The sequence below is a fragment of the Pungitius pungitius genome, chromosome 15 (genome assembly GCF_949316345.1).
Source record: "Pungitius pungitius chromosome 15, fPunPun2.1, whole genome shotgun sequence".
In the NCBI taxonomy this organism is placed as follows: Eukaryota; Metazoa; Chordata; class Actinopteri; order Perciformes; family Gasterosteidae; genus Pungitius; species Pungitius pungitius.
Genome location: NC_084914.1, coordinates 8,531,537 through 8,551,889, shown reverse-complemented (window position 1 = coordinate 8,551,889; position 20,353 = coordinate 8,531,537). Strand labels below are relative to the sequence as shown.

The window sequence follows — 20,353 nt, the reverse complement described above, 5'->3', positions numbered from 1 at the left end:
CTTGGATTTGCCATCGTTCTGATTTTAATCGAATCAACTAATTTGAGTGTGTTGAGTTGTGAATGCTCGTTTTTAGACCTAGCTAGTGACTGCTGCTGCGACGGTCTATTGACAGTGTAGATTATAAACTCCGCCCCATCGTATTTTTGCTGGCGGATGCTAACAAGCGCACCAGCTCGAAGAAGTGCGTCTTACGGTTTTACTCCGCGTCCTTTTCAGGTGATCAACAAGAACGAACCGCATATTGACACATGCCATTTATCCCTCGTTACTAAAACCAAAACGGTAAGTACGGTAGTTATATAAACTAAAGTCATGGCGAGGGACGTACCTGCTTATCTTGTCGGTTGCTGGGGTCGTGCAGCGCACTGCTTAGCTAACGTTAGCTTGTTGTGGTGAAGATAACGTTGACGTTAGCTAGCTAGCTAACACTCTGGTGACATTGGCTATGTATGGCGTCTTGTGTGGATTTTCATTCAGTGACATTGGAGCCATCTTCCAACAACCGCTATATCTTTTGTATTCGTTTGTAATAATTCAATTCAACAGAATGCTGTTTTATATCTAGTTAATATATCATTTAGTTATTAGTGTTGGGTGATGCATGGTGCACTTCATCGTGTAACAATTATTTACTATTATTTTTTCGTTGTTTGATCAGTAATCATTTCTATTACGTGAGATGGCAAACATCCAGGACGCACCTATCAAACATTTATCAAGCTGTCTCTGTGATGGCACCATCACCAACGTATAGCTTGAATATTTAATGTCTAACATGCACTCAAGCCATAATGCTAATTTGTTCTTATTAAGTGTTGTTTAATTTCCTTCCATTTGATGTCTACAGTCTGGATGAGTGGGTCATTCTCTTCCCCCTCTGCTGAGGTGGCTGAAATGGACCGCATCCAGTTTGAGTTGGAGTACACGGTGGGAATCAGCCAGCGCATGCGAATCCCTGAGACCCTCAAGGTGGCTTCAGAGAACCATCCAGGTTCTCTGTCATTTCAGCATCCCCTCCCTTTACACACAGCCAAGATGATGCAGGTGCCAGAGAGAATCATCGTAGCCGGTGAGGACAAGAAGATGAAACAAAAGATGAATGTTAACACCCTACATAAGCGCTAAACTGTGCATGCAAGTCCTGCATTGAAGTGCACCAAGGGCAGCACACTCTTTAAATGTTTTGACATCATTGGGAGCCCCTACCACCAACTATTGGGATGTAACTATCACTATCTTCTTCACTTACTCCAAAGGTGATGATGGGGATCTTCAATTTTCTCACCCTCGAGACTTGGACCTAATCCAATCCCTCCCTCCCATGGACCTTCTGAGCATGAAGGCCCCACCACGTATCCTCACTCTATCAGAGCAGCCACTGGACTCCCTTGAAACCGAACAAACTGCCACATCACAGAGCAATCCCATCCATGCAGTAAGGGTCAAATCATAGTTTCCATTTGGTGCTTTTTTTTTATTGCTCATCACAGCCAGTGATCCTAATAGTGGCGCCCTATAAAACTATTATGTGCGTTTTATAAAATGATCAAAAGGTTATAGCCTTGAGTTGACATTCAAGATCATAAAACATGTCACATTTACAATAATACTTTTGTGGTTTTAGCTATTTGTTACATCAGTAAGTTTGTTTATAAATAATTGTAGATGCAGTCACATCTTGAGTATTAATCAGATTGTGTTGAGGAAGTTGAAATGACTGAAGTCGGAGGAGGAAGCAGATAATTTCAAGGTTAGCTGGTAAAAAACAAAGGTGTGTTTATATATATCTATATAAAAATCAAGGTGTTAGTTCATGTCTATATAAACTAGCTCACCCTTGAAAGGGTGAAAGAAAAAAAGCATCAGCCATTTAAACTTTTTGTGTAGTGAGCCCTACGCAAGTCTAAATCTTTGTCCTTCACAGGCTCACTTTCATGCTCGGCCTCGAAGGGAGCGCAGTGCCAGTGAAAACATGTCTGGCCGCCACAGCAATCAGATTGTCCGAGGTGACACAAGGTAAGCACACATCTACAGCTCATATATTTATTTCAACACGATCTTCATTCTTAATTCGTTATCGGTTATGCTGATTTCACCCCTGGTATGTTTAAAAAAAAAAAAAAATCTTATTTCTTTACCGTTTCTCCCCACTTACTTCTCTGACAGTGTAACCCCTTCCCCTTCTGCCCCCCCAGTCCGGTTGTGTCCCCCCCTATGTTCCCCTGAAGATGCTAACATCCACCTGTTTACCACTGCGGGGTTCCTGTCTTATATGCAGTCCACAACACGTCGGGCCTACCAGCAGGTGCTCGAAGTGCTGGATGAAAGCCACCGCAGGTCATTTCTATCGCGTTTTTCACTTTTTATTTCTCAGAAGAAGTATATTCTAAAGCCATTTACGATGTTTAAGACTCAATGTACAATCATTCTCGACATTGGACAAAATTGTGCACATTTCTTGTGACATTTAATATCTTCCATTGTCGTGTATATCTGCAGAATACCTTTTTAACCACGTGAGGGAGCCTGAATTTTCATACTTCTCTGATAATCGTGGTCTAATTATATATTGAATCTAATATGACAAGCAAGGGTAAAATTGTTTATTTTACTGATGAGAGGAAGGACTGTTTATTCTAGAGAAATGCATTCATTGGGTCTCATTTATAAACGTAGTACCTGTTGAAAAGCGTTAAATAAACTTTATTTTACTGTACTGTAGGACTCTTAGATAAGTGGCCTGTGAATTCAGTCAGTATGGTTGGAAAAGGGGGTTTCTCAGATTTCTTTATATATATTTTAATTTAAGTCAAGAACATAGTTCTAGTGGAGGTACCCAAAGGTGTCATGGTCATAAATGGGGCTCATCCTTGTCAATGATCTCTACAGGACACACCTGGACCTGGCTCTGGATATTAATCCTGACGAGTCTGGCCTAGTGGACGCGTCATCGCTACGACGACAGGTGATTTCACACAACTACACAACAGATGATTCATATGCTTCTCTGCTCTGGAGAAGTGAGTATTTACCAGCTGCGACAGCATGTGGCTGGTATTACTTTCACCATGTGAGTCGGTCGGTATCATCACAGACGGGTTTGAGTACTTCGCTAGGTGTTTTAAGTCTTTTTGTAGATTTTGTTAGATGACCCTCTCTTACAACTGGTTCAATCCAATCTTTCCTGTTTTTTTTCCTTTAAAACTAACAGCATCGTGTAACTGCTAAAGCTGTAGTTGTTTTTTTATGCAAATGTATTTTGATTTGCTGTTATTTCAAAACACAAAATCTCACAAACTCTAAAACACAGGCTTGACATGTGTCCTTTGTTTGTTACACATCATCTTGCGTACCTTTAAACTTAATAGCGGTAATTCTATCTCTATATTTTTGGTGAATGTTACCCAGGACCAGTACAAATGGAGAAAACCTGTTTTTGTGGGCACTCAGATTGTGAAGTTGAACCGGCGACTGCAGCTGCTTGAGGAAGAAAACAAAGAACGCTCCAAGCGAGAAGTGATCCTGTATTCTGCTACAGTGGCTTTCTGGCTAATTAACACCTGGATCTGGCTCCGTCGCTAAGACTTTAGCAGACTGAATCTCAAAAACCACTGGAAGCCAAGACAGCGCCTTGTTAAAAGTGCAACCAACACAGTATGGTTATTTATTACATATAAAAGAAACCATTTGAAACTACACTACAATCCTCCGTGTTTCTATTGCAAATAATATATTGGGATTCTAGTTTGAAATTTTCATATTGGCTAGTATTCATATCAAACTACAAGTCTGGTGCAACGCCACTAAAACTAGAGGTAAAGCCGAAGTTGCCATATCTTACATTCAAAGACTCATCATTCAATTATGTATTTATTTAAAAACGTATTTTTGGGCCGGTCTAAAGTAGCAAATGCGAGCACTGTACTAATCAGCAAGAATTGCCAAAACCTCACCAATAATTATGTTGTTTTGTGCAATTATTACAGATTTTGAGTGTTGAATGCTTGATTATTGCACAGCAACGACAGATGTTAGAGTGATGCCTAACATCTATCACACTTGAGAGAGTAAATAACATTCGTAAATGAGACTTTTTAGCTGGAAGAAAATAGTAGAGGGCTCACTGGATTTACTGATGCCCAGAACTTACGTTACAAGAACAAGTTTTGGACCGGTCTTGACTGTTTGAAATTAAATCTGATTTTGTAAACAAATTAAAAAGGAGTGTCCAAATAAGAAGATTAAATCTAGAGATTCCATAATATATGTTCTTCGAGTTCTCTCAACCAACACATTTGTACAAAGTACTTGAATAACCTATTGTTGTAAATGTTGTAGTCGGTTGTTTACCTTTTACAGTGACTTGTCGATGGATTCTGTTATGAGCTCAATGAAGTATCAATAAACACACTAAGGGTAAGGCCAATCTGTGCCATGATAATGTATTTATTTCTTTCCATGCTGTTTCCACTGTTTACGGGTTTTTTGAACGTGTTTGGCAAGAATAAAAGCATAGACTGTCGTTTTATTCATTTGAACAGTGATGACATTTAATGGATTGCTATGTGCACAAAATATTGCTGTCATTATTTTTTATTTTCATATATTACAGTACCTATGACTTAAAGCTGAAGTTTAAAGTATTTTACTTTCCTTGTAAGATATTGATACATGCATTGTTTGTAAAATAAATAATAATTCCCTGCAGAGCCCTGTTTCTGTACAATGCTGACCCCTGCTGCTCCAACTGCAGCCACACTGCAACACCAGGAAGAGATGCTTGAGTCATCGCTGGAGAGAGACAGAGATTCTTAAAGTACAACAGAGGTCCGTTTAAACAACGGAAGAAGTTCGGCCACAAACAGCGATCGATTTGGATCGAACTCCACGTGTTTGTTGTTGTCTCCTACTTGAAGTTTCATAAGGTCGCCGTGCGGCACGATGGGAATCACTAAACTGGCCGATTTGATCCGCCGTCAAGCTCCCGATGCCATTTCTCACAAGGATATCATTGACTACTCGGGTAACACCGCTGATCTGGCATCAATCTCTTTGTTCTCCTTTTTTTTTATTTTTGTCATGTCAAACAGTGATGCTAAAAGCTAACGTTAGCATCACTGTTTACTAGTCAGCTTTACGTTAGCAGATGTTGTTTACGATACAAACAAAAGCCCCGTGCATCGCCAGCCGAGCTCTGATGAAATGGTCACTGAGGATTAAAATAAAGATCATAATGATTTAATGTAGCTGCAATGCTGCCAAAGCACGTACTGTATATTGCTGTTTAGAGACGGAAGAGCCTTTGCAAACGTATTTCCTGCCATTTAAAGGAAGTACAGTAACATGGTTTGAATAGTCCATGGTGGTAATGGACTGAACAGGAACATTTCCCTCAGATATGAATGGGAATAAACGTGTTACGCTCTTAGTGGAACCATTTAGGTACTTTGAATAAAAAGTTGTCAGTGCAAGTACAACCCTGGGTAAAAGTAGACAGTGTGTCCAGACTTTTGACTGGCACTGTAGATACATACGTAGACACATAAAATGGTCTTTTATTTGGTGCTGATGATGTTGATGCTTTGTTTGACCCTACAGGGAAAGTAATCGCACTGGATACCTCTGTTGTTATGAACCAGTTCCGTGCGGCCACACCTTTACTCAGGTGAGTCTGTGTCTAACTTGTGGTTTTGTTGTATGTGATTATGTTCTATTATCAAATGTTTCTAATATCTTCATCAACTAATTTAATCAAAAACATTATAAATCCCTCATACAATTAAGCAATCCAATACAACCACAAGCTACAGCCATGAAGCTGAATCAAAACCTCTCTGACAGTTTCATCAACAATGAAAAACCATCATTGTAACGATTTACAGGGGTTTATTTGTGTGGTGGCATTTTTTCCTTCTCTCCAGCCCCCTGACAGGCCTCTTCTTCCGCACACTCACCTTCCTGGAGCATGATATTAAGCCAGTCTTTGTGTTTGACGGGAAGCCTCCAAAGGAGAAAGCACCTGTTGTGAGTGAGGCCTTTATGGGCCGTATCTTTAAACTCAACATTCCACGTCCAAACAATCTGAATTCTACCCCCGTACTCATAACGTTGCATGTGCTCACTTGAGTTTATCTGAAATGAAGTAAATGAAAAAGTCGTGTAATACACTCCCACCCGTTCTGATCGATGCTCCTGTTTTCTCTGCAGCTGGAGAAGAGAGCTAACACAGCTGGTTGGAGATCAGCCAACCTTACAGGCGCAGGTACATCAGCAAAAAGATCAAAGTTGTTAGTTAGAGGATACATTACACTGTAAGGATATTATTTGAACATCAAGTCTTCTGAAGTGAACCCTGAAGCTTGTGCTCCGTGCAGCATCATCCCAGACCACCGATTGTCTCCAGCTCCTGAAGCTTCTCGGTGTACCTGTCGTCCAGGTATGACCTGCTCAGTGTTTTTCATTCACTGTCTCTGTCCTTGCTTTATTCACTTTATGCATTTTCATTTATATCTCCCTCTCTTTCTCTCTGTGTGGTGCTCCAGGCTCCAGGAGATGCTGAGGCACTGTGCGCCTGGCTGGTGAAAGAGGGCACTGTGGACGCTGTGGCATCAGAGGACATGGACACACTGCCATTTGGAGCCAACATTCTGATTCGCCAGCTAAATGCCAAGAAGGACAGGTAAAAACTGCACAAGTGGCGTGTAACTGTGGTTGTCTTGTGTTTTAATCCATTCATGTGTCACATTGATATGCCAAAAATTCCCCAACTATTACATCTATATTTGTTTTGTTAAAAGCCTTTGGCCTACATGATTTGCATACTTGGGTGTATTTTTGGTAAAGTTACTCTGATGATAAAACATCAGCCTCAACTAATGTTGAAGTAGAAATGCCGCTAGATGGGATTTCCTCCTGTCATCTTCATTTACAAAAATCTGTCTATGCTTTTAGCTGAAGGTGGACTGTGAGTTTTTAAAAACGGATCAAATGTTGATCAGCTCTTTTTCTTTACAGTGAGATTGTCGAATATTCTTTAACCAAGTTATTAGAGAAACTACAAATGAGTCACGAGGAGGTGAGGCTGAATCTTTTATACACGTCTTTGGAAGTCTATAATACATCATAATGCATGAGACCTCTTTAGAAAAGTACAACAAAGCATCTTCTGCCATTGTCTTCCACCAGTTTGTTGACCTGTGCATTCTTCTGGGCTGTGACTACTGTGACAAGATGACCGGTTTGGGTCCAAGCAGAGCTCTGACATTGATCCAGGAGCACCGTACTATTGAGAATGTGGTTTTGCATGTCAACAGAAAGGTACTGCATGGACAACCAGTGGTCTTTTATAACTCATTCACAAAAGAATGTAAGATCTGATAAGACATTTACTGCCTTTCAGACTCATCCCGTGCCACAAATGTGGGGGTACAAAGAAGCACGGAAGATATTCTTGGATGCACCACAGACAGAAGCTCCTGAGCTCACCTGGACTGAGCCTGATGAAGAAGCCTTAGTTGGCTTCCTCTGTCACGTCAAACATGTTAAGTACGTACTTGTAGCTTAAGCACTTGTTTTATTTTACATGCTTCTCTGTGTTTTTTAAAGACAGAGGTGACTGAATACTTGTTTGTATGTTTTTAGGGAGGACAGGGTCCGCAAGCGAATGGTGAACTTCCGTCAAGCGCGGGAAAGTAATCGGAAGGAGAGAGAAAAGGAGAAGGCAGAAGGATGCAGCCGGCAGTCTCGCATGGAGGACTTTTTTAGAGTTACCAGAAAGAGGGCGCAGGTGAGCTTAACATAACATAACATCACCTACAAAAAAACGCACATTACTTTAACATATTTTAAATCGTATTCAATTCCTTCAGAACATGATTTATAAGAGGAAAGCCATGATATTTAAATTGGCTTAAAAACTATAACGGTATCTTGGAAATATTTGAAAGTCAAGATTTTTAATTAATTCAAGCAGTAGTAAAAAAGAAAATCACTATTCATTTTTCAGTTGTTTCAAGTGTTTTGAATAGTTGTCTTTCTTCCCTCTAGCCCATCACAGCTGCAGACACTTTAAGCAGCAACAGAAAGAGACCAAAGTCAAAATAGGAAACCATTCCACCATCCACGTTTGAAGATTTTTAAATCAAATAATTTCCAAACAGTATGCCATCTCAAACAGATGATCGTGTGATGCAGCTCTTGAATTTCTGACAGGAGTTTTTTTTCTTTACTATACATGTTGCTTAATTCCTGTGCTGATGAAGACTTTGCCAACATCCATGTCAGTGACTGAATTCCATGTATTTGGATGTAATCTTCTGTACAGAAAATAATTGAAATAGGACAATAGTTTAGAGGCAGCAGCTTTAAACTTTGAATCATGGTTTTGTATTGGAAGAAAACTCTTTTCCGTTTTTCCAAGTGCCTTGTCAATCAATTTAAAAGAAGAAAACAAAAGTCTTGCAAGACATTGACTTCAAATCTTTTTTCTTTTTTTTAATGGAGGGGGGGGGGCCTCTGGTCCTAGCAGCAGTGTCTGCTTTAATGAAGCAGTGTTTACTGAGCAATTCGTCGGTGTATCCAGCAGTTTCCTGCAAAGCTACCAAGACAGTCAGAGCGGGCGGTGGACGGCTATGAAAGAGAACATTGTAATCACTGCCACAGAGTCCTTCCTCCGAGCCAAAACTAAAGACAGGGGATGCCTCTTCACCAGATATTCAATGAGCACCTGTGGTGGAAAGAGTGCCAAGGCAGAGACCAAAGACTTGAATTTTAAAACATTTGTGGTGACGAGTTAAAAAAGAGATGGCAAAATGTTTAAAATCATGTGAAGAAAAGTTTGTATTTTGGAAATACCACAAAACATTGACCTATGTTTCGCTTTTTTTTGTATGTACTGTTCTTGGCTATTTTTAATTAAAAATACTGTTAAAGTGAATTTGTTTGTCTGGTGTGTTATCGGGTGGCGTTATGTGACCACAGCAACAACTTTCTGATGTAATAACAAAGCGTTTAATTTTAGTCAAAATGACGCGGCATCATTCAAAACCTCCAGGTGGCGCCTGTGCTTGTAAAGCCGGTTTATGTCACACTCCTTTTCGTGTAGAAGAAGTACCCGTCCGTCGCCCAGGCTCCCCGGGCAGAAGGTGTCTGGCCGCCGCACCCGACTCGTCTGCCCTCCCCCGCCCCCCCACCCTCGACCCCCCTGAAGACACCCTCGCCGTCCAGGCCCCCCTCCCCCCCCCGCCCCTGGTCCCATTGACCCAAACGTCCTCCCTACCGGTGATACCAGACCGCCATCTTCGGCCATGGCGACGAACGCGAAGCGAAAGCAGGAGGAGACTCACTTGAAGATGCTGCGGGAAATGACGAGCCTGCCCGCGAATAGGAAATGCTTCGACTGCGACCAGCGCGGCCCGACCTATGTCAACATGACAGTGGGCTCCTTCGTCTGTACCACCTGCTCCGGGATCCTGTGAGTTTCTCTTTTTATTTTTGTGTGCCTAAAGTATCTTCTTTATTGTTTTTTTTTACAGTGTCCACCACTGGCAGGAGGACAAGGCGTGGCTGTCCTTCGTGGACGTGTGCTGTCCACAACTGCCCCGGTGGTACCGTTAGCTCGTTAGCTAGCCTTTGAAGTTTGTGACCCGGTAGCATCGGTTCTGCCGTTGGCCCGGTAACTCCGCGCCGCCGGTTAAGGGTGCTGGAAGCTTTGCTTCGGTGGCATGAGACGCGGAAGGGTTTCAGGGACCTATTGTCTATGTGGTCGTAAAGATTCAGGTACCTAAGAGACAAATATGTGACCAAAAAACAAACAAAACAGCACGTCGTAAGGGAACATCTGTAGGTGAACTTTAGCCGCAAACGCACGCGCACACCCTTCGTAGCACCATACGTCGGTAAGATGGGCAGGGTGGGTCCCTCCGCTCGGGAGGCGAGAGACAAAGTAGGGCGGTGGGTCGACCATGGCCGGCTGTGTGGATGGGCCCGCATATGTTATGAAATCAGAACCAGGATTTAGGCAATGCAAGTGCATTGGAGCTGTTTATGTGCAGTACATTCGCTTTTTGGTTGTGAGCTAGTTGTGCGTATTGTATTGTGAAATAGTTTCCTTTCAATGTAAACCTCGTTTGAAAGACACCGATCAGACCATGAAGTGTGTGTTATTCCTTCCAGTGGAACCTGTCCTTGCCCATATTTGTATTTAACTGAACAGGATAAGGACAGTAGCGTGTCAATAAGGAAATGTGAAAGAGGTTGTATAACTTTTGAATTTGTGAATAGTGCTGGTTTAAGTTTTTAAAATGAATACATAACCATTATTTATACATTCAGTCTATCTTGAATAAAAACTTTTCTGAAATCACAGTTGATAGACTGGGCCACCAATATCAATATATCAAGTGAAACAAACTAAATCAACGATAATAACAACGTAATTAAAAAATAATTGATTATTACAGAGGTATATGTTGAGGCATCTTTGACAACAGATTCAGCCTTGAGTTTGTGGATGGACCTGCATCAGTTTTGCACCTTTTGGCACTGCAGTTTTCCTCTTTATTTTCCTTTTCTGGACTCTTAAAGCTAACTCATTTTGCATTGGAGATCTTAACTGACTTGACCGCATCAGGACATTAAGCCATTCATTTAATTGATTCCTTCAGCTTTTCCTCCAGTATGTGTCATAAGTGTCAGACTTAATTTGGTCCTCAACCCCCACAAATGTTCCACAGCCTATAGCAGCATCCTCAGAGCATGACGCTGCCTTCATGGCGGTGATGGTTGGATGTGTATTGTTGTCAGCAGACCATAAACCCACATCCCCTGTGGCAAATACTAACCCAGGTGTGTAGTCGTTTTTTCAACTGTGGTTTTATCTTTGCCAATCTGGCGTTAAGTGAAGCAACGCTTGTTGGCCGCACTGTGTCTCCTATCTTGTGAGGTGAAGCAGTGTTGAGAGTCTGAGGATTAAGGCCTAACTCCAAACCTGTGATTTGGTGCTGTACAAGCAGTGATTCCATAATCTCGTGACAGATCAATGTTTTTTGTCTCCTTTGTTTGGGGGAAACTGACCACGGAGATGTTGTACTCTCCAGCTACTTAATATAATATCATTATTATGATGATGGATCTTCTTGAATTCTTATTCACAATTAGATTCCTTGACCTTTAACCCCAAATCTGAAAATAGATGCTTTATATAATGTTTATCCAGCATTAAATAACTTACCTGTGTTATTTTGATGGTTTGTATTTAAAGAAATGTCCTTCAAATGTTTTTCATGCACTTATTTTCTAAATACCAAACATAATGAATGAACTGGCACAATAATCTATCAATACGTCATGGTTTTATTTGTTCACCTCATGCCAAATGAGAACTGATCTTGATCTTAAGCTGACATATGCTCCCTCCACCCACAGGCGAGGACTGAACCCCCCCCACAGAGTGAAGTCCATCTCTATGACCACATTCACACATCAGGAAATTGAGTTTCTACAGAAACATAGCAACGAGGTACCACGCAGAGTGCTCACTTTGCCACAAAGGAATCGGCACCATATTTCACATTGTTTCACAACATTTTACAGTCCTTCTGGCTTTGATTCTGAATCATCTTGGCATTGTTCTGAACCCTGCATAGTCTACTTTATTGGCTTTCCCTTCTCCCCATTTTTACTCTCATTTCTTGTCATCCCCTCCCCCTTCCCTCTACTTTCTCTCACTTCTTCCGGCTCTGCCACCACCCCCACCCCAAATCTCCACTTACCTCCCACTCTCCTCATTCCTCTGCCCCCCCTGTAGGTCTGTAAACACATCTGGTTGGGCCTCTATGACGACAGGACATTAGTTGTTCCAGATTTCCGAGAACCGCAGAAAGTAAAAGAGTTCCTCCAGGAAAAATATGAAAAGAAAAGATGGTAACATCAACTTCTGTTTGTTTGTTTTTTTATATATTTTGTTTTGAGTATAATCTGTTAATCACCTACCAACATACCTCACCACATTATTTCAGATCTTTATCTGTTGTGTAAATGTTTGGATTGAACAATACTTTATACTTCTGTGGATACATTCACATAATGAAGGTAGTCGGGAACTTAGGTGCAGTAAGTGCTAGAATGCAGTATCAGCTGAGATGGAAGCACTGAGTCCCTCTGTCAAAAAAACGTTTGAATTTGTGGACTTGGTTAAACATGAGGTTTTTGTTCAAATGAGTTCAAATGTTTTTAGTTTGATAGCATGTTCTTTACTGTCTACGACTATTATATTTTTAATTACCTCTACATCTGCGCTGGTGTTATTTCATGGATGCCCAGGTATGTCCCTCCAGACCAAGCAAGAGCCGTAGCAAGTGTACAGGCCTCCGTGTCGGGCTCCTCAGCCAGCAGCACTGTTAGTACCCCAGAAGTCCAACCCCTGAAGACCCTGCAGCTCAACAAGACCCCACTGCGCCAGGTACCAAAGATGTTCACCGAGGCTCTACTTCTCTACAATTTATTTTAGAATTTGGTTGAACAGTACTAGCTAAAACAACATGTTTTTGTGTACTGTCAGTCACCGCGGGTAGGTCGTTCCCAGACTCATGGCGCTGCTCAGGAGAAGAAGTTTGACTTGCTCTCGGACCTGGGAGGCGACATCTTTGCTGCTCCATCCACTCGAACCTCCAGCTCCACCAACTTTGCTAACTTTGCACATTTTCCAAGCCAGTCGGGTAAGAAAGATTTCTCTTCAAAACTCCTATTCTATTCAACATTTGACTTGGCCACTGAATACAGATTAATACAAATATTTCCCAATGTTTAGCCTTTGGTTCATCATCATCACATGCATTGCCATCGTTTTTATTTCTACATTCATCTATGTACGTATTCATCTTTCCTTGTGTATAGCTGCAGTACCTCAAGGTAATACAGATACCAACTTTGCCAACTTCGAAGCATTTGGAAACACTACAATTCCATCCCATCTGAGCACACCCCCCCCCTCAAAGTCCTTTTCACCAGGTACCCCTACCCCACCTTTCCCCTTCATTTGTCTTTCCTCCACCCTTTCCACACACACTCACCCTCATCTCAGAATTTTCTTTTTTATTTCTTACCCACTGTGTCCACTGGTCAAGCCCTTCCTGTATCCAGTAATCCGCTATAGGTACTTGTTGCATGTTCTAGTCATTACTTCCCTTGGACTAGATGGAAGCACATTTCTCTTGGATTAGAGATTCATTTTTTAAAAACGTATATTGTGAATGCAAAAGTTCAATGGAAAAAGTGTTCATTAGGTTGGCCACACACCAAAATTACCTTAAAATTATTTTTGTCATTATTGTGTGTGCATGTGTACACGGGCACTAATGTGACATGTGATTGAGTTTTTTTCTTCAATTTTCTTTTAAATTTGTCAAAAGGGGGAAGTGTGCCGATCCCAACAATTTCTAGTGCCGTCCCTGCCCAGTGCAACCATAGAGAGGATCGCTATGCTGCTCTGGCTGAGTTGGACAACGAGCTCAGCTCTTCCGTTACCACAGGCAGCAATGTGCCAGGGTGAGACACGGTCACACACACACACACACACACAATATTTAAATAGCACTACATTTTTGAGAGGGATGGTCCATTTCCTATAAAGTGCAGATAGAAAGTCATCTGTGTGAAAAATCCATGTATTCAGTGTGAAATGTGTGTTTTTGAATAAAGTGCCTCACAAAGGATGCTGTGCACCAAGAGAAACTGTGTATCAGAGCTCATTTTAAAAAAAGAAGGAAAAAAAGCCTGTCACATGTCTTGCATGTACGGAACTGATGTAAAAACATGAATGTGCTTCTTCACAGGAACTTATTTGGACCAGTGCTTGGTTCATCGCCCGCTCAGAATCAACCTGTGTTACCCAGCATGCAGCCTGTCTTTGGAGGTGGTTATTACCTTGGTGCAAACAAAATGAAAATATACTTACAGAGCTGTACATTTTTACCTGTAACGTGAATACTTATTAACTAAATTGTTGTTGCATTTCATCTAGCTGGCCCAACCACAAATCCTTTTGTTGCTACAGCTGTTGCCCCGGAGATGGCCACCAATCCTTTCCAGGCCAATGGCAGCCTTACAGCTGGAGGTGTGTGGGCATTTAACCTTGAGTGTATTCAATTAGAAGTTTGTCAAAGAATGTTGCTTGACTCCTCCTTGTATGTGTGTGTGTGTGTGTTCTTTGTCTTTGTGTTCACAAACACTGCGTGTGTGTCTCATAGCCTCGTTTGGCACTGGCTCCATGAGCATGCCCGCTGGCTTTGGGAATGCATCTTCCTACTGCCTGCCGACCAGTTTCAGCGGAAACTTCCATCAGCAATTCCCTGGCCAGGCTCCCATGCCATACGCTCAACCTGGGGGCTACCACCCTCAGTCCAATGGTTAGTGGCCTCTGACCTGCCTTTGTCTTCCTGATCCACCCGTTGCAGCATATTCCTTAGCTTTGTTCCATCTGCATTGGAAGTTGTGTTTCTGATGCACACTAATAGTAAGACCTGTCAGTGGCAGCTACTGCAAATTGAGAAAAGATTGCATTTGGGGTACAAAACTGTAGACCAAAACCAACATAAGGCTCTATTCACCCCTGAATGCAACCTGGCATGCTGGGCTTTGTGTTTTTTTTTACGGTATTTCCACAGTTTTAGTTTTAGTTAATTTAGTTCTGTGTATCTTTGACTCTTAACAGCTTGCTCCTTATGGCCTGTTGATTTATCGTTTGCAATGAAATATCCTCATTACACATCGCTTAACTGCTGGACAGAGCAGACTCAACCTGTAAATCCCCTTCTCTGTATCACCCTTAGGCCCTGCATTTCCAGTCTACGGTCAGAACAAGCCGTCCATGACGCCCTTTCGGCAGGCCATGGCCGGCAATGGCATGTCCAATAACCCATTCATGGTAAGCGGGCATTGCCTTTTGGTTTTCCCAACTTTCGAGGTTACATAAATAAACAATGGATCTACTGTGTGAGGCTTTATCGGTTCAAGAAACCAATTATACTGACAATTGTACTCACGGATTTCACTGAAAACATCAACCACAAGAGATAATTGTGTCAGAATGTTTTCTGTTGGTGTCTTAAATCTCCTTCCCTGCCTCATTTCAGGCTGGAGCCCCAGCTGGGTCGTTCCCTTCAGGGGCTTCCACCAACCCCTTCCTGTAGCACAACTACCAGTCTTTGCCACCAGAGGGCAGCATGCAGCACATATTCAAGTCCTTCCTTCCTGCAGTTAGTGGCAATGCATTATTTGTTTTTTTTAAAAGAACTTACATTTTTTTATTAAAAAAAGTTTACATAACTATGAAGGACTCTACTCAAGACCAAGGGACTGTTATTGGGGAAAATGTACTGTTTGGACTATATACAATACATTATATGTTTTTTGTTTATGACTGTAAGCTTTGTGCATATCATTATTTGTAATCACAATTAAGTACATGTTTTGTATAACCAAGACTTTGTGAACACAGGGTGAGCATACACACACCCCGCGTAACACCCCCCTCACTACAAACTGTCTACGTGGGTAACGGCAAAGACTTGAAGATTATCCTCTTGTTGTAAGCCAATCTATGATCTCTGGTTTGAAGCAACCATGATGATGCAGGTATTTCATTTTCAAAAGGGATATAGTTTTTGTTATTTCTGCATAATTGTGCTTTTACTGGAACCAAGGTCAACAATGTCCTTTATTAACTTACAAGTTGCCTGTAACCCAAACTGTGTACGGTTAAATTTGTGTAACATCCCAAGCAGGTGAGTGGGGCACAGCCTTGATCCTGAACTATTAAACGTCCTTATTATTATTATTGCCAATATCTCTGAAATAGTGTAAAAAAATCACATTCAGGGCTTTTTTAAATGCATAACCAGGTGCAGGTCCTTATCCAATATTTATCCACCATAGATTTCATATTGTTCAGCTCACCGACTGAAGGGACAGGCATGTCTACCAGAGCACAAACAGGCGAGGCACAAGAAACGCAGACTTTATTATTTCTATGTCCGGTTAACCTTCCTAAATACTGGTACATTTTTAAATATACTTTTAAGTGACCTGCTTTCAGATATGCACAACATTTTTGGAATATGGTAAAGCCAAAAACGGCTTATGGAAGCTTAAAGCTTGTAGGTGTCACCCAAATTGGGTTGCGTCAACAGAGGTAAAGTTGTAATGGATATTGATGACTTGGCAAGAAATAACTGCACAACATTTAAGTCAAAATACGTAGATTTGTGCAGAAAACTTTATAAAGTATAAAAGTGTCTCTTCAAACAAAGATATTTATGAAATGTTTATGCTGTTATATTTACTGCACACCTTGACATCTGTCTTATTTGCTTTCTTATTAAAAAGCTTATAAAGTGAAGAACAGAATAAGGAGGAATAAAAATCTTTCAGTCTTCTTTAAATAAAGGTAAGGTAAAAGGAACAGTTTAATATAGGAATTATTACATTACGAGATCAGCCTGGGACTAAACCAGTGTCTCATTTGTGCCACCAGTGACTAACAATGAACATGTTACTTGTCTTTGCAAGAATAGGTAAGTAAATGTGTACATATATAAATTTATGTATAAATAAATTAAAAGATTTTTAACTACAATCTCGACTTTGTGTTACTATGTCTTCGGTAATTGGATCAAAGGGGATATTAAACACTCTGTAGTTTAAGTACAGCTAAACCCATTAAAGTCAGTGGGAGTAGGGTGAGTATTGTAAACATATCAGTACACCAATAGCCAATAATCAAGGCTTCAAAATGAGCTTAATGTTGAAATGTTGCACACCAGAATCCCCACGAAGGCAGGACTCCCCGCAGTGGCGACTTAGCACCGTCGCCATGACAACAAATACACTTCATGTCATGGCGTCCCCGTTGAAGGACCCGCTGTTTGAAACGTCGGCACGCGGTCCTCCCTCCGATATTCATTTCTATCATTTTGCAGTTACCAAGTCAGAAGTAAGCATTGCTATAGTTGACCTGTGATTTTATAAGTAGCCTTCCGGTTGACTAAATTAACGTTAACCAACTAACGTTAGGTTAGCTAACCTGTTAGTTTCTCTCTGGGAAGCTAACTTTTACCTTAACGTTACATTAACATTAACGTTAGTATCTAAATCATGCGATTTGTGTTCTGAGCGTTGGTTAAACATCTTTAAGCTAACGTGTAAAACATCTGTACATTCTTAACATTAGTTTTAGTCAAATAACTGGATTGCAGTGCTTTGGTTTTAGGTTCAAAACAAAAAAGAAAATGCTTTCAATGAAACAGCTGTTTTTTTTTATAGCTTGTTATCACAGCTAGCCCCAGTGATCCTTTGAATGCTGTCTTCCAGGTGATCTGGAGATGGTGGGCGATATCACCAAGAAAACAATACTGGGGCTCCATGCCCGGGGAGCAGAAGGAGCCACACCAGGACTTCTTGGATGACAGAATGCTGCAAAGTAAGAACTTGCATTTAGCTGCTTTACTTCCATGGGGCGGGTACTTTTCTTGCTGTTAAACTCTAATATTTTTGGGGGAAACTTGCATAGAACAGATCATCAATGTTATCAGGTTGTGATTTTCCATCATGACAAGTCACAAATATCTCCTGTGAAAAAAGGGCAACCGTGAGTTCTTCTGCTCTTTTTATTACATGTGGTAGGCGAGGCATAAACTTTGTTCACTGCAGATATCTTGACTTGTATTATTAACATGAGCTGAAATTGTTTGTTTGGTTCTACGTTGCTATGTGGCGAGGATTAAACTGAACGTGCCTACTGCTTTTAAGTTCACTGTGAAAAACTAGAGCTGTTGGCGGTTCGTCCGTAGTGCCATTGTGTCATCCTTTTTTTACTGGTTTGGAAAGAGGATGATTGTTTTTTAAATTGCTTTGACAACACATGTTGATTACCGTACATATAGCATATTGTTTTGCATGCTCTGTCAACACTAGACCTGTACAGAATAATTACACGGTCCTCAGGTATTTATTATTTTATTTTCTGATTGTGTCTTGGGAATATTGTAGTATTGTGAGGACAAATTGCATGAATGCGGATGACGGATGAAATAATTGCCTTCTTTCTAGGGAAGATTAGTATGGTTTTCGGTGAACGAATCTTGGAGTACACCAAGTCTTTGTGCCAAGGACATTATGATTATTTGGAGCGCCTGTCTGACACCTTACTTCTGCGGATAGTAAAAAATCTAGAGATAGAGGATATTGGTCAGCTTGGACGAACGTCACGCAGGTTCCAAAAGGTGAGTAATAATAAATAAAACTGCATCCTTAGGTAACAAACATGAACTGTTTTGGGGGATTTTAACATTGCATTTTGTCTCTTGTTTTCATTAATGCACAAATGATCTCTCAACTCTTAAGTTTACTGTGATAATACTAATAATATTCAGATAACCTCTGCTCCCCAGCTATGTGGGTCCGAGAAGTTATGGGAGCAGGCAGTGCAGCAGCGCTTCAACACAGTGTCAGCTGAAGTGGCATCTCTCGCGCTGGATGTGGGCTGGCGTAGCATCTTCTTCACCAATAAGCTACAGCTGCAAAAGTTGATCAGCCGAAAGAGGCTGAAGACCAAGAAGCGACAAGCAGGACAGGTCTCTGACACGCATACGAAGGCCGAGGAGTCTCCCGAAGGAACCTTAGAGACAGAGCCAACACCTGGTTCTGATACTCGCATTGACACCAGCTCTTGCTCTGACTTTGACCCTGACTTTGACCCTGACATTGACCCTGACATTTTTATTGACCCTCTTTGACCTTGACTTTGACCCTGGCCTTTACCCTGACTTTGACCCTGACTCTGACATTGACTCTGATATATGGAGACTTTTTTGTCATGACCCTGTCTCCCCGAGGTCCCCGAACACTGTCCTCACGGGAGCAATCCCTATGCCCCTATGTTCCAGGTTTCTCCTGTCTGCCTCTGTTAAGTTTCCGGCTAACGCCAGAGGACTTTGAGTTTGTTCGTTATCGAGGACTGTTTTCCTTTGTTGATCATTAAAAGACTCTCTACTGCATCTCGCTCCTGGTTCTCCATCATTCCACATAACACTTTTTAATGAGTAAATCTATTGTGCCATGTTATTTTTTTGAAATAAACTAATAACAAAAAAATCATAAATATCCTGTAAATATGAATTGTTCATTGTATATACATGTGTTTTATATACAATATATTTTGATGTAATATTTAATTTAATACACAATATGCTTTTCTTCTGACTGCAGCTTGTCCTTCATGAGCTTATTCTCAGGAAAGCCTCAGTGAACCACCACTTTATGATGAGGGTCTACTTAAATAGAGGGCACACTACCATTGTCATTTCTTTATGCTACGATGCAACGTGTAACTAAATACTGGATCATTGGTCTAGCAGACATCTCCAATAATGTGAGCTTGTTTCAAAGCTATTCAGAATCTGCTTTTTGTTGACAAGCAATCAACACGTAGGCCTGAATAGTTGCTATGAGGAAGAAACTATGTGTCTACTCATCCATTTATTTATTCAAATATCGTTTGGTCGGGTCAGTTTTGTATTCTAAACAAGGAGGATATCCTCCAGTTACGTTGCTAGGTGATATCAGCCGAGTCAGGAGATGTCCCGTTTTTCCATCAGTGCCCAAAACACCGCCTAATCATGATCTGGATTGTTAGAGGGCACAGATAATGTCTGAGAGTTTGATAGGATTAATAGTGCAGTGAAAACAAAATACACAAGCCCTCAGGGGGCACGAGATGCCAGTGCTAATGGTCCATCCTGTGCTCCGCTCACATTGACATCAGAGGGGTCTTGAGATGGTTTGAGCAGGGATTAGCAAGGTGTGAGTAGCAGCCACCTGTGCTACAGCCCTGCTCCGTATCTACTTAAAGGAGCATTTCACCACTACCTCTGATTGTGTGCAGTCTGCAAATGCCACAACACGAACGCCACAACACAAAATACAAAAGCCACAACACAACCGAACGCCGCAACACAACACGAACACCGCATCACAACACGAAAGCGAAAACGGAAGTAGCTAAGTAACTGCCCACGGGAGCGAGCGTATTTTGGAGGAACGCCCACGGGAGCGAGCGTATTGTAGCGTGTCTTGAGTTCCTAAATGTCTGTATGGTTCTGATTACTTACTCTGTTACTTGGGCCAGGGTTGGAGTACCGCCCCTTCCAGGGTAATGTGTGTAGTTTATGGGGAACAGAGGAAGTGGGAATTGCGGGGAGTTGTTGTTCTTACCGGTGTGTAAAAAAACGTGGTGTTTTGGGGATGGCGTGGCTGTGGCCGACAACAGTCAGCAATGAACCCGGGTATGATAAAC

The 20,353-nt window shown here is 41.4% G+C and overlaps 4 protein-coding genes across 6 annotated transcripts; all 4 read left to right on the top strand.

The window, feature by feature from the left end:
- Positions 1–91: 91 nt before the first annotated feature.
- Positions 92–4,712, top strand: LOC119209758 (mitochondrial fission factor homolog A-like). 2 transcript variants are annotated; one of them, XM_062557966.1, is made up of 7 exons: positions 92–219; positions 851–1,072; positions 1,260–1,438; positions 1,928–2,019; positions 2,170–2,340; positions 2,893–2,968; positions 3,454–4,712. In XM_062557966.1, the coding sequence occupies exons 2-7, from the start codon at positions 856–858 to the stop codon at positions 3,583–3,585; spliced, it is 867 nt and encodes a 288-aa protein (XP_062413950.1). In that variant the 5' UTR covers positions 92–219; positions 851–855; the 3' UTR covers positions 3,586–4,712. The 2 variants fall into 2 exon arrangements, with proteins under 2 accessions (XP_062413950.1, XP_037315196.2); XM_037459299.2 differs by having other exon boundaries at positions 92–285.
- Positions 4,713–4,783: 71 nt separating this feature from the next.
- zgc:110269 (probable flap endonuclease 1 homolog) lies at positions 4,784–8,932 on the top strand. Its single transcript, XM_037459295.2, has 11 exons — positions 4,784–5,026; positions 5,602–5,668; positions 5,925–6,027; positions 6,211–6,265; positions 6,378–6,439; positions 6,546–6,682; positions 7,018–7,078; positions 7,189–7,320; positions 7,403–7,548; positions 7,645–7,789; positions 8,050–8,932. Exons 1-11 carry the CDS (start codon positions 4,945–4,947, stop codon positions 8,104–8,106), a joined length of 1,047 nt encoding a protein of 348 aa, XP_037315192.2. The 5' UTR covers positions 4,784–4,944; the 3' UTR covers positions 8,107–8,932.
- A 317-nt stretch (positions 8,933–9,249) lies between these two features.
- agfg1b (ArfGAP with FG repeats 1b) lies at positions 9,250–16,636 on the top strand. Of its 2 annotated transcripts, XM_037459283.2 has the most exons (12): positions 9,250–9,475; positions 11,428–11,521; positions 11,810–11,925; positions 12,325–12,463; positions 12,563–12,719; positions 12,898–13,011; positions 13,413–13,548; positions 13,836–13,915; positions 14,024–14,116; positions 14,250–14,408; positions 14,832–14,926; positions 15,135–16,636. In XM_037459283.2, the coding sequence occupies exons 1-12, from the start codon at positions 9,309–9,311 to the stop codon at positions 15,189–15,191; spliced, it is 1,407 nt and encodes a 468-aa protein (XP_037315180.2). In that variant the 5' UTR covers positions 9,250–9,308; the 3' UTR covers positions 15,192–16,636. The 2 variants fall into 2 exon arrangements, with proteins under 2 accessions (XP_037315180.2, XP_037315181.2); XM_037459284.2 differs by lacking the exon at positions 12,898–13,011.
- Positions 16,637–16,730: 94 nt separating this feature from the next.
- fbxo36b (F-box protein 36b) lies at positions 16,731–18,762 on the top strand. Its single transcript, XM_037459302.2, is given in 5 exon segments — positions 16,731–16,993; positions 17,371–17,479; positions 18,109–18,281; positions 18,450–18,573; positions 18,576–18,762. Coding segments are annotated over 5 exon segments (672 nt in total). The 5' UTR covers positions 16,731–16,792; the 3' UTR covers positions 18,641–18,762.
- The last annotated feature ends 1,591 nt before the right edge of the window (positions 18,763–20,353 follow it).

Excerpts from the sequence above, each read along its gene's own strand:
- agfg1b (XM_037459283.2), top strand. The coding sequence starts at position 9,309 with ATGGCGACGAACGCGAAGCGAAAGCAGGAGGAGACTCACTTGAAGATG. Across the intron at positions 11,522-11,809 it reads TACAGAAACATAGCAACGAG|GTCTGTAAACACATCTGGTT; the intron begins GTACCACGCAGA and ends CCCCCCCTGTAG. Across the intron at positions 12,720-12,897 it reads ACATTTTCCAAGCCAGTCGG|CTGCAGTACCTCAAGGTAAT; the intron begins GTAAGAAAGATT and ends CCTTGTGTATAG.
- LOC119209758 (XM_062557966.1), top strand. The coding sequence starts at position 856 with ATGAGTGGGTCATTCTCTTCCCCCTCTGCTGAGGTGGCTGAAATGGAC. Across the intron at positions 2,020-2,169 it reads ATTGTCCGAGGTGACACAAG|TGTAACCCCTTCCCCTTCTG; the intron begins GTAAGCACACAT and ends CTTCTCTGACAG. Across the intron at positions 2,969-3,453 it reads CGTCATCGCTACGACGACAG|ATTGTGAAGTTGAACCGGCG; the intron begins GTGATTTCACAC and ends GTGGGCACTCAG.
- zgc:110269 (XM_037459295.2), top strand. The coding sequence starts at position 4,945 with ATGGGAATCACTAAACTGGCCGATTTGATCCGCCGTCAAGCTCCCGAT. Across the intron at positions 6,028-6,210 it reads CAAAGGAGAAAGCACCTGTT|CTGGAGAAGAGAGCTAACAC; the intron begins GTGAGTGAGGCC and ends TTTTCTCTGCAG. Across the intron at positions 7,549-7,644 it reads TGTCACGTCAAACATGTTAA|GGAGGACAGGGTCCGCAAGC; the intron begins GTACGTACTTGT and ends GTATGTTTTTAG.